General features: G+C 37.2%; 1 protein-coding gene across 5 annotated transcripts in view; it reads right to left on the reverse strand.

Moving 5' to 3' along the window:
• PPIL2 (peptidylprolyl isomerase (cyclophilin)-like 2) overlaps positions 1–12,926 on the reverse strand; it is a 74,783-nt gene that overhangs the window by 43,547 nt on the left and 18,310 nt on the right. For all 5 annotated transcript variants that reach the window (XM_010581638.1, XM_010581637.1, XM_010581639.1 and 2 more), the window contains 3 exons: positions 11,913–12,004; positions 10,279–10,368; positions 1,016–1,091 (listed from right to left, as the gene is read on the reverse strand). In XM_010581638.1, the coding sequence (XP_010579940.1) occupies positions 1,016–1,091; positions 10,279–10,368; positions 11,913–12,004 (258 nt within the window). The remainder of the gene's footprint in view (positions 1–1,015; positions 1,092–10,278; positions 10,369–11,912; positions 12,005–12,926) is intronic.

Below are 12,926 nucleotides of genomic sequence, written 5' to 3' on the forward strand. Positions count from 1 at the left end.
AATCCCAAGATCAGTTCTTTAATGTGATACCAGGGGTACAAGGCTGGTGGACTGGACTGTGGAAATTGATTTTTTAAATTTATTTAATTTTTTATTTTTAAAAGTTTCACTCGTTCTCTGTCTTGGTATGCCTACTATCTGCTGGATTTTAAATATTCCATCTCTGAGATAATACCCACTTATTTTTAGCAGGTAAACAGAAAGAGAGATGCTTGCTTGCAGAATTAGTATCTTTTAAAAAAAAGAAAAAAAAAAGAGATGAGATGAGATGAGCATAATAAGACCCAGAAAAACACACCATGCTTAGAATCAGCAATTAGACCTCATTAGAAACAGTTCTAATGGAAACCACAAGGGCAAAGGAGAATTTTTTTCCTTCAGCAATTTAATATTAGCAGATATTACTAAGCATTTAGCTATCCAAAAATCACAAAAGAATTGAGAAGTAAACTTCTTAGAAATCTAGAACAGAGGAAAAAAAGAACATTTTATTTTTTATTATTAAAATTATTTTGATACTATTTTACAAAAATCTATATCAATGTTTAACTTGGAAGATGTCCATTATTATCCAGACAGAAGGATGGGTAATACATTGTTGATACACATGAAAGAGAGCCTAGCAGACAGGTATGGAAGATGTAGGTTTCCTCGTCTTGGTTCTGGTACAAGGCTAAGGGACCTTTTGGCAAATTATTCTTCCTCCTCTTCTCACTTCTCTCTCATCTACCTACTCTTAAAGGATATTGAATGCTTTCTGTGTTTGCACAGCACTCGATAGAGACAGTTAATGATTTCTCAAAGAATCATGTCTTTGCTTCAAAATTTTTTAACACCTTTTGATGTATAAAGGACAGTTTCAACAAGCTATTCATGTTTCCAAGAAGCTTTCAAAGTTACCACTAGCCACTGAGGGATGTCCATCCAGAAAACTATGTCAATTCCATAAAGTCTTTTGAATTTGCATATTTATTTGGGTTGGTATTTTCTCAGCATACCTTCAGTTCATCCTTACCTGGATCAATTACTTTTATGTTGTTCTTAACATGAAAGAAGTTTGAGACATTGAACTTATCCAGGTTTGTTGGATCCTGAAAATAATAATTAAAAAAACAAATATCAGAGAGCTTGGTACGCACCCATTCCATGCAACAGACTAGTTTGAAGGGCAGACACCACCATAATAAATGAATAGGGAGAGACAGAATAACTTCCATACTCCCCAAATCACAGAAAGACAAAAAAAATATAAAGCAATCAACCCCAACTGACACCAGCAACGAGCCTGTTCACAGTAGGCTCCTTAGTGATCTGGAATTTAGTTCAAACATATTACACATATTTTGCCTACAGAAGTTACTAACAGAACTAAGCTGAGTCTACCCTTTCCCAGTGAGAAGAAACAATGAGAAGCTGCAATCGCCTGATTCTTTGCTTCATTCTGTGGTTTGGTCTAAAATCTATGCAAATTCACATTAGCTATCTCCTATTTATAACAGTGTGCCTGATTTGCACGTGCTCTATGAACTTTTGTAATGCATTTCAAAATACAAATAAACCTCAGAGCAAGTAAGTCTTTGCAGTCAGAACTGGTTTGATTGGTTTTTTTTTAACTAGTGAAACCTGTGCTTATAGAATTACATGTAAAAATAAAAAAAAATAAAATAAAAAGCAACAAAAAGTGGCATTATGAAAACTTTATTGAGTGACCACTCAAGGAAAACAGCAAAAATACAGTCCATTAACTGTAAGTCTTTATACTACCTCTAGGCAACTTTCTGCATAACTTTGACCTTTTGTTAGAGAGAGTGAGACAAGGAATGCCTACTGGTGATCTAGGTTACATTATACCATTATTAAACAGTCCTTAATCCTCTTCTTACAATGACTTCAAGGTTTTTTCCTCAAGCTCCTCTGCAGAACTGAAAGGTCAAAACATCAGCCCAGGACACCCAGTCATTTCTGGAAATTCTATCTTACAGAAACAATTCAAAATCTAAAATACCAAAATATCTTAATAATATGCCATAGTTTCAAGTTCAGGATAAAAATAATACAACATATTATGCAAAGAACCATAACACTGACATGAATACTATTATCCTAAATGAATTTAACAAAGCTTCTTGGACCACCACTGTTAGTAAGATGTTCTAACAATTCCATCTCTGGTAAAAGTAATGATTAATACAAGCAGAGCTAGTAGCTCCATCACTTATTAAATGATCTAATTATGCTCTTTATTCATCCCTGAAATGGTACGCTTCCACCAGAAAGTGCATTTTTAGTTTTACTGCTGGTAGTAAAACTAAAACACATTTATGAAATCAAGCTCTGTGATTCTGTACCCTAAAGATGACCCCCTGTCTTTCTCCTGTCCCCTTTCCCAACCACTATATAATAATTTTCTGTTGTTTCCTGCCCGCCTCTACCCTTCCAATAGATCTTCATCAAGACATGGACTGCCAAAAAACCCAGATATTTTATCTTTAAGATCTTGCATTAGAAACAGATAATCTTTAAATAAAACTACTAAGGAATAGGAAATTTGGATCTGTTTTTTAACCATTTTTGTATCCTCTGACACCAGCACTTAGGTGTATTTATTATTTATTACCTCGCATACATATTTATGTATGTATGAATAGAGATAATTTCAGCCTTGCTCTCTGACAGTCAACAAGATGCATGGAGAAAGTCTGGAGAAAGGGCTCAGTGTGTTTCCAGAAGTCACAGGTTGCCTCCTTCCAAATACTCTTCAGTAATCATGAGCTGTAGCTTTCCCAGACAGAAATCATTGCCTTGCACATAAATGTACCACCTCAAAAGGTGAAGAAGTAAGACTGCTTACCTTTCCAGGAAAGGAAAAAAAAAATAATCTGTGTATTAATATTAATAGAGACAGATGGATTTATAGCAATCCACATGTCTGCCGTTCATGGCAAAGCTGAAGGGCAAGACTGACTCCTGAAACTGACTTTTCATGGAGAGGAGGGAGGGCAGGATACAGCAGTAAAGATGAACCAGAAAACACCTTCACTATATTCCTCTAAATAAAGCTTCTTGATTTACTGATTTATTGATTATTTGAAAATAAATAAAAGGATATAACAACTGCCAGTGCCTTATGAAACCATGTGTTTTGTGCTCAGGGTACCAAGAATCAGATTAGTTAAAACTGTTTCACAGCCACAGTTCATTCAATTGTTTACCTGGCTTAACCAGCCTAATTGCAGGCGTTGAGCAATGCCATTAACTCCAGCAAAAATGTTTAGTGTGTCCCTCCCTGCAAGGGATTGCTCAGGGCTCTCCACATGGCCGCTAACCTCCCCATAGGCAACGCATCCATTATGGTATGAAGGACAGCAGAGGCCACAGGCCAGCTCCCTCTCCTTGCAGACCACAGCCATCCATCTGCTTTCTGAGAGACCCGAGACAACCTCAAGCCCCAGAACTGAGACAAAAGTCCTCCGCACAAGGTCCTTCATCACATTCAGGTGGGCCATTTGTTCAAACGGAAACCTCGACACAGGTTTGATTTACAGTGTTGTCCCTTGTGTTCCTGATTCTGCACAGCAGGAGCCTCAACACGCGTTGAGAAGGCAGACAACCCATGCGCCTACTCCAAAACCAGTTTCCCTCTGTCAGTGGGAAAAAACCCTCAAAAATGGTTCCTTAAGATGAAATTTGAGTGTCATCTTACATAGGATACCTAGGACAAGCAGCTGACATATTGATTCCTCCCTCTAAAATACAGCATCATGATACCCTAGAAGTTTGATTAGAATTAGTTTGATTAGAATTAGACAAATGTGCATACCAACTGTGACAGTACTGTGATGAATACTAAGTTAAACACAAGACACCATTTGCTTCTACCATCCCCAAGAGCAGAAACACATCTGACCAGTCCAACCTGTGCAACAGAAGACACATACCATTTCCCTACTGATGGTACAGAGTCCTACAACACAAGATACACATTTTTTAAATGTAGGTGTATGCAAATTTTAAAACTGCACATGGTCTTTGGACATATCGCTTCAGAAAGAAAATTGTCTAAACACTAATAATTAGCCTGCCAAGTTCCTCTCATTGCATCCATAACAGTTACTGGGCACAAACTCAGAGCAGTCCAACCAAAACACCACAGGAATGGGCAGGCAGACGTACCCGCATGGTCAAAGCCTTGAGCTTTAATGAATTAATGGCCTCTCCTGGTCAGAGAAAGGCTGGACTCACAGGGATGCTCCCAATCCTGTTAAGATTAAGGCCTAGAGCCCAAAGGCCTAAAGAAATAAGTTCTGTGTAAGTGTGCAGAAACCAGAAAGGAAGATGAACCATGAAGAGTAAATTGGCCTACTTTTGTTTGTCTTAGCATGTTTAAAAATATGTATTCAAATTACTATGGGTAGCAGTCTCAGGGTTTTTCTTATTAAGGTTACAAACCATAAAGTTTAGTTTAGCAAATTACTAGCACAGATACAGACTTCAAAGGGTTGCTAACTATCATGACTATTAAAAATCTCATATTTGACGTTTTTGTGAAAGCTGAGCTCTGAAAACAAGTAATCTCAAGTTTTATTCCACTTGGTTTTTTCCTATCATTTTCCACTTTCACCTACTTAGGGAAACAGCTTAAACTCTGTTAATCTTAAGCACCATACACACAACCCCCCAAAAAAGCAGGTTAAAACCAGTGCAGTTTTAGACCGTGTGATTTCTTTGAGGCCTGATTCCTCTCTTACTATTTTCTTGGCCATGCTGCGTCCCTAATTATCTTCAGGACTGTTACTTTCATACACTGACCATGTCCCAACACGTCACTTCTTTACCAGCCACTCTGCACATGCATTGGGGCAGGATTCACTCTCAGAGAGCCCTCATCCACAACCAAGAGGAAATCTGCTCTGACCTTCTGTCACACAAAGAGCAAACAAGAAATAGCTGAGGAGTGAAATATCAATTAACAGTGTGCAGCTCAGCTACCTCCAACTTAGCTCATTAGTTATGCTTCCTGCCACAAATGCCAATGGTGTTTAACAGCTTGTTGGGAACTATGTCTTATCCATTGCTGATTAAGTTATACGGAAACAATAAAATTGACATAAGGAAGCACATAACAGTATGAGCCTTTTTTTTCCTTTAATGGCAGCAAACCTGTTTGCATTCTACCCAGATATTTTTTTTTCCTATTTCTCCCAGGAACCACCCTCCATTTCTGTGGTGCAAAGTAGATGCATTTGTGAGCGTGCATCTATCAGGGAAGGCTCTCAGCAGGGTGCCATCAGAGGACTGTGCCTATTACCACTGGCACAACGGGGTTGGGGGGGTTTACTGCAATTCTTCTGGTGAAGAGGAACAGACCACGTCTGCTTCTGCTTTAACTGCAAGGACTGCCATTGAGCAGAGCCAGACTTCTCACCAACTCCCCTCCCCTGCCAGCATACAGCCCAGCTATAGCTTCTAAGAGTTTCCAGAGCAGGAATAATTTCTGCTGTATCTTCTCAAATTTGAGAGCCGTGGTTTCTGGTTTGTGAACAGAGACACAGTGGAGGATGAAGAATTGACAGGGGGCTAAAGGGGAAGTTGTTCTGAACAATTCCTACCAAATGGGATGTGAAAGTAGGGTATTGCAACATTCTTAAGTTTTCTCTCCTCAGGATCCTCTCACACTTGTTGCAATGGGAAGAAGTCCACAGGACTCTCAGAGCCCGCCACCGTGTCCAGCAAAGCAGTAGCTCACGCTGTTTCTCTCTGTGCATCTTGAGCTGGGGCAAGCACGTGCTTCAGCCTGCCCACTCTTACACAAGGGAGTGCAGATTATACTTATTTATGTGCTTGCTATTAAGTTCCACATCATTACACAAAGAATAATTTGCAAAATAAATGATTGAAACACAAAGAATTTACAGTAACAGTAATTAATAATAATTTCTACCAGACTGTTGATCAGATTTTGTCACAAAGATTAAATGGTGGACAGCAGACCTTGAGATCTAACCCTGAATTATACCACCAAAAAAATTTACTTTGGAAGATAACTTCAAATTAGGTTAAACATTTAGATTGAAAACCAGCTGAAAACCTGTAAAACACAGGACTGAAACAATCACCTACTTCTGAATCGCAGCCTAATGCAATCTTATTTTGTCAAAACTCTTTCAAAGCTATACTGAACCCTACCTTTAAAACAGTTCCAAAGTGAAATGATGAACAGCAATGTACCAGAATGGGAAGCAGAAGAGGGGGATAAGAACACTGCAAACAAGCTTCAACAATACCAGCCTTCCTATTACAGATAACCTTGTCCCCACAGGTGTCTAAGTGCTTTACATCATACCTTACATATTAAGTGTAACTAATAAATCTTGAAGTACTTTAGCTGTCTGTCAGCTGGTAGCACATTCATGACATTTGCAAGGGATGCTAAGTTAGGCTGAGCTGATCATCTTTCAAGGTAAAAGAATACAAGTGGGTTTAGAGTTATAGGAAACACAGACAAAATACAACAGAAATATTCCATTTAGAAGAGATACGAGCCAGTACAGCTGAGAGAAAAATTATCTGAAATAATAATAAACCATAAGGAGAGAGAAACTTGGAAAAAAGTAACATCAGCACTACAGATGGAAAGCTTGACTTGAGTTTGTGGCAAGACCACACAGCTAAGAAAACGAAATTTCAACTTGAGGGTAGAGAGCTACAGTCTAAAAAATCCAGTCATATTAAGACTGCTAGTGTCTAGGAAGAGTTTAATATGGAATAATGTCACATGTATTTCTGTTGTTATCAGCAAGATATTAAACCAGAATCCATGACATCTTTTGCCTGAATAACTACATTCCAGTTCTGGTAATGTATCTTGCACACCAGGATATGGTATTATTCTTTACCTCCTGCCCTGAGGGGCTGGATAATATCACCATATGTTGATGAAAAACTGCCATGCTCTACCCTAGGACATTTGCATTTCAACAGAGAAAAAAGCAATTTCTGTATATGTAACTGCAGGAAGCACTGTGGATTCCTTTACAAAGAGAAGTACATCATAGATCTAAGATAGTGTTATTAACAACTGAAGTTGTGATTTTCCTTTTTTTAGTTCAAGATCCAAAATAATTTGTCCTTTTTAACAAGTAAACTTAATAGGACACGATTAACCATCAGTAAAAGCAAAGCGACCAGCTGAGATGGTGTTCACCAGAAAAGATAACAGGGATGGATTATGATTACTGTTTGAATAATGTTTAGCAGCAAGACCAGAACAAAAAAATTTTATGCAATTCTCTCTCTTCTGGAAAGAGCAAAATTTTCTGGTTTTGTTTTTAATTATATACATTAGGAGAGAGAGGTCAAGTTTGAGGTCAATAGCTATTCTGGTAGAACATCCCTAGCAGCTGTAGGATTGCCCTTTATGTATCAACAAGGAAAAAAGAGATCATACAAATAATCTGTAAACATACATTATTCAAATTTTCCATTTATCATGTTGTATTTCACTAGCAAACACAGGTACCCCATCTGCTTCCTAGGACATTCAGAGTCAGCCTCTGGAAACGCTATTTCCTATTGATAAACACAGCTATTACAGACAGTCCTATTCAGCTGTTATTTGCAAAGCAAAGAATGTTTTTTATAGCAACTTCCTTTATATCTACCTTTTTGCCAAACAGGAGGATCAGTCTTACCAACTCACTCTATTCCAGCTCTCTCAGATACGACAGTACTCAATTTACATGGGGGAATGGGAAAACAACAAAGTGATAAATTTCAACACAGAATTGAAAGGTTTTTAAGAGAAGCAGGATTTGGAATAGAGCTCTAGAGCCACAAATTGAAACACAACAGATTGCAGTCATGAACTCTGGCTAAGAAACAAAGCCACAGGTGGTAGAGCTTGGCAGTATGAAGCCACCATGCTGCCTGCAGTGTTGTCAACAAGAGAGCTTGCAGAGGAGACATTGGTCTGCCTTTCAACAATTTACATGAAGAAAATACGATGAGAAAATAACGACAGATTCCTATACCACATATACATAAAAAATTTTAATACCCAGGCTGGTCATACCACTTTAGGTTGCATTCTGGCCTCAACAAAGCAAGTCAGGGTAGGGCACCATTTGATTAAGAGAAATCAAGGTATACTTGCAAGTTTGCAGTGGGTGTTGTGCAGTATATTAAATGGCTTACTTCTCATTCAACACCCTGAAGCCATTTTAGCCTGTTTGTTGAAAATCCTTTTTTGAAAAAAAATATTTAAAATCTAATTGGGTGAAGGGTCAAACTTTAGCTGGTTAACAGCATTCAGATGGTCAAAATCTCTTCCAGTCCAATCCCAAGATGAGAGTACCTTTGCTATTTCTAAACTTACTTGAGAAGAGTATACCACAGGATTGTACACTGCAGAAGTTAACACCAATCCATAACGAGTTGTTTACTTAAGAGGAACAAATCTACTCAACGCATTACCAACATCATCCTAAATGGAGGTGAGAGAGGTACAGGCAATGTAAGGCTGTGACCTTCATGTAGCTTGCAGGATGACTGTACCAGTGACTGGACAACTATCATAATCTACTTAGTTTCTGTTACCAGACATATTCGTCCAAGCAAGAAAGAAATCAAACATGTCAAGAACAGAATGAAGATGAAAAATATTGATAAAAATCCACATAGGGAACATCTAAATTGCTAGCTATTGCTAGATCTAGGGGACTATAGCATCCATTTGCTTTTATGAAAAATCAAAGCTAGGCATGTAACAGGAACACACTCTTTATACATACATTCAATTCCAAACCTACAAAACATATCTAAATATTTTTAAATGACTGCACATTTCAATTATTTGTTCAAAATAATTTGGTTTTCCACACTGATGCACAGAAACATTTTTAGTCACTCATGTTGTCTTTTTTTACCGTTCCAAATCCATTAGCAACGATGCAGTTACATTCAAATAACATTCTGTTGGGAGCTTTCAATCTGAAAAAGCTATGTTTTTTGCTTCCATTGAATTAAAAACATTCTACTTTGTTGCATTAGCTTGAACCGCCACAAGCCCAAAGGAATAGAGGAAAAATATTTATAAACATGCTGTTCAGCACTGGGGAGTAGGAAAGAGGGGATATATTTCATTTAAATTTAGACATAAATGAAAAATATTTTTCTATTCAAATTAGACTGTATTAGTCTTGGTTAGTGGCAATTAACTGTTCATGAGATGCACACTAACTCGTGACTCCAATAACAATGATCTTTGAATCTTTTTTCCCCTATTTTGAAATCATGCAAGCTTAAAAATGTCTACTTTTAAACAAAATTTTTAGATCTTTTGATACTAAACATCATCTGTAAATAACTATCTTTTACACTGTGAAATTTACAGTGCTGTTTTAATTTAGGTTTTAATTCTGCTAAAATCAGTAAAAGGCCAATATTGGTATCTATTCAGAATAAAACCGTTCTAAGCAAGCACTTAAAGAAAATCCTCTGTTTTGCTGCTTATTTTACTCTACATTTAGAGAAACTTTCTATAAAAAATGCTTTTCTGAAGCTTTGACTTTTTTAGGCATCATCAAAAGATTAAGATGGACAATCAACTTCAGTCTTAATGTAACATGTTGACTTCCTAAAAGTTTATATACTTTACATTCTAAAACATGTTTCTTTTGATAACATAGACCAAGTACTGTTGGCTGTCTAGAGCTGAAGATGATTCCGGACATATCTTTACCTTTCCTCTACTCAGTCTTTTCCCAATGCACTTCTTAAGTCTCACAAAAAATCAGGGGTGTCACTGCAAATTTTCAGGTAAGATTAACCAAAAAAACCCCAAAATCTTATGTGTAGTTTGACATCTAAAACTTACAATTATGCACAAGGTCTTATATTTAGTCAGATACAGTGACATAGTGAGCAACCGCAAATACATTCGTAAAAATTCACAATTCTACATGGCATCCTTGACTTTTTCTGGGTACCTTTTTTTTTTTCCTCCTTCAGTTTACAAAGTTGAACAATCTGCTTATCTACAAGGCACACAATAATCACTCTAGAGATTTGTCAGGCTCTAAGTTACATGAAATCTTTGTGGTTCATCTGGATAACAAAGAAAATACAGCAGTTCCCTTTCTACCCACCTCCAAGACACACACACAGACAATGTTTCTCTGTTCAATTATTCTAAATTCCTGCTATAACAGTGTACATAGCAACGTTTCATCCTCTTCAAAAAAGCTGTATAGTAAGACATGTACAGAGAGAAAAGTTTACCTGCAGTGTCACAATGTCTTGCCGAGTGAAGGGCTCATCTGTCAAAAGATCCTTGTAGCTCTTTGGTTTTATGTTCAGCTGCTCAACTGCCTAACAGCCAGGCAAAAGACATAGATATTAAAAATTGGATTCTAATGTGCAAATAGTACAAGTAAATATGTGAAACCAATAAAACCTTAAAGTACAAATGATAAAGAAAACAATTTCAGCCTTCATTCTCAACTCACAGCTGCAGTATTTTCATTGTGTGCTTTAACAGATGAGAAGCTTTTGTCTTTCATCCCTACAAAACTCAACAGTTTTGTGTGGTTTGCTTTTTTAAAAAAAAGAAAGAACCTTGCAATCTCCATTCCATAGTTATGCATATAATTTTATCCAAATTCATAATAAAAATATTGTCAAAATAAAAAAACTTGCTTGCAGTTTTCTAAGCTAAGTATTTACAGATGGTATAAGACAGGCAGCTTTAACAAAGGGTCAGTATCTCCCCCACTGTCAGGACCCCTCAGAGAGACACACGTGTCCCAGGCCAGCTCATACCACAGCAGAGTTGCATTAGCCCCTCACACTCTGTCCACCCTGACTGCTGCACCTAGCCTGCAGCAACACTTCTGTTCACCTGAGAAAATTAAATGATGCTCAGCAAAGCAGCAGTGTGTCATTTCATAGTGAGAATCAATGTGGAATAAATGCTTTGTCATTATGAACATATACATCATAGAGAGTGATGACTATGGAGGTCTACCTGAAAAAAAAACTGAATCTGTCTTATTCACCCAAATGTCCTCTATTCTCCTTAGATGAAAGTGATAATATTTTTCTAGTACCTCCAAGAGTCCATAAATTAATTCCATACTTAAAAAAAACAATAAATGCTATTGCTTCAACTGGTACACCACATGAGAAACAGACCCTCTTGGCGCAGCTTGTTTAGGAAGCCCAGTATTATAACTTGTAGTAAACTGAGCAATAGTTTTACAATATCGACAAGCATTTAACAAAGACTACTCTTAAACTCATTCTTGCCTTTTAACCACAGCAATCAGAGGATCATGCTTCTAGAAGGAACAGAAAATACTTTCTATTCTAACTTAATCTTGACTGCTTTCACAGCTGGAATGAAGACAGTTCAACTACAACAGAGCAAGTTTTCAAAAATGTGATGAATCCAGCCTTTTCCTTGATTGCAATGGTTTCAGCTTACTCCTCTCTCAGTATCTGAAAGTCCTACTGGAATTTCCCATCAACAGATTTCAAAAAGCAGATGTTTCAGTGTTCAGACTTTTTACAACTCTGGATATGGATCCATTAATTGAAGGATTTATTTGCTACTGAAAAATAAATAAACCTTGCTTTTGCAATAAGGATTATGCAAACAAGCCACAACTAAAATTCCACCTGGGTTCACACAAATGTTCACGAAACACAAATAAAAATGCAGTTCAAGTGTCCATTAAGGCAGTCTCTCTGCTCTTTCCCCAGCTTCAGTTAAAATACTCTTTCCTCCTCATACTTTAATTTCCCTGGCTGTAAAACAAGAATAAAACTTACCTATCTTGTTAAAGCATTTTGTGATCTTGAATGAAATGCATCAAGTATAAAATTTTAATAATTAAATGCAACAGAGAACCTACCTCATAGGCAAACACATTTCCGGTTGTCTTGATGGCCACAATATGGGAGTTATTGGTGAATACAGTAAACAGCACTGGACAGTGGTATTTACCTGATGGAGGGGAAAAAGCTTAAATTTGGCATGAAGTCCTGCAACTGTTTTGAAATAGTTAATTTCTGTTATCTCTGTGAAGGATATTTACATTAATTTTTAACATAAAATGTAACTTCAGTGTGTATTTAATGGTGTTTTAACTACAGTATGATTCTCATTGCCAAACAGAAAAACTAACACGAGAATTATAAAGCAAGCAATGAAAATTCAGTTTTGAAATCTACTGCCTTCAATTCCTCAACACAGAACTTTGTCCAACTTGCTTGATATCTATGAAGTACCACAATACAATTGTTATTGTTGTAATCAAAGCTCTATTGATAGCATGAGCCTGTACCTTGTAACATGCCCAGTACCCTATTTTCAGTGTTGTTCCCAGAAATAAAAGTTTAGCTTATGTCCTACAAAAAAGTTCACAGCAGCTGTTGTGCTTTTAGGAGAGGAGAGTATTTTGTATTCAAATGTGGCAAGCAGAATGCCATTAAATCTGAACACGTTATTCAATAAGGAACCCAGCTTCTGCTCTAATCAAGCTGTGAATTTTCCCAGGAGGGTCAGCATAAATATTAAGCATGTCAACAACAAGCAAACTGATGGAAGGCAATGTACGAGGAAAAAGAAAAATGTCTGGATGATCTCAGCAGAAAGCAATTAGAAGAAGGTTATTAATACTTGATCAGTTTGCTAGACCTGGGGATTTGAGTGAGATTTTTAAAATAGATTGGGCCTATTTGGTTCTTTTTTTCCTAATTACCATTTGAAAATCAAAACCAGCAGGGAGACCATAACAGAGACTGCTCACAGCACCTGCAAAGGCAGGAGAGGCAAGCACCTACAGAGTATTTACTGTTAACTGATAAGCCAGAGGAAGAACTCTGACCTCCAGCACGCAGATGCAAGTAAAAGCTGAGGACTATTT

The sequence above is a fragment of the Haliaeetus leucocephalus genome, unplaced genomic scaffold (assembly GCF_000737465.1).
Source record: "Haliaeetus leucocephalus isolate CR32 unplaced genomic scaffold, Haliaeetus_leucocephalus-4.0 Scaffold802, whole genome shotgun sequence".
NCBI classification, from domain to species: Eukaryota; Metazoa; Chordata; class Aves; order Accipitriformes; family Accipitridae; genus Haliaeetus; species Haliaeetus leucocephalus.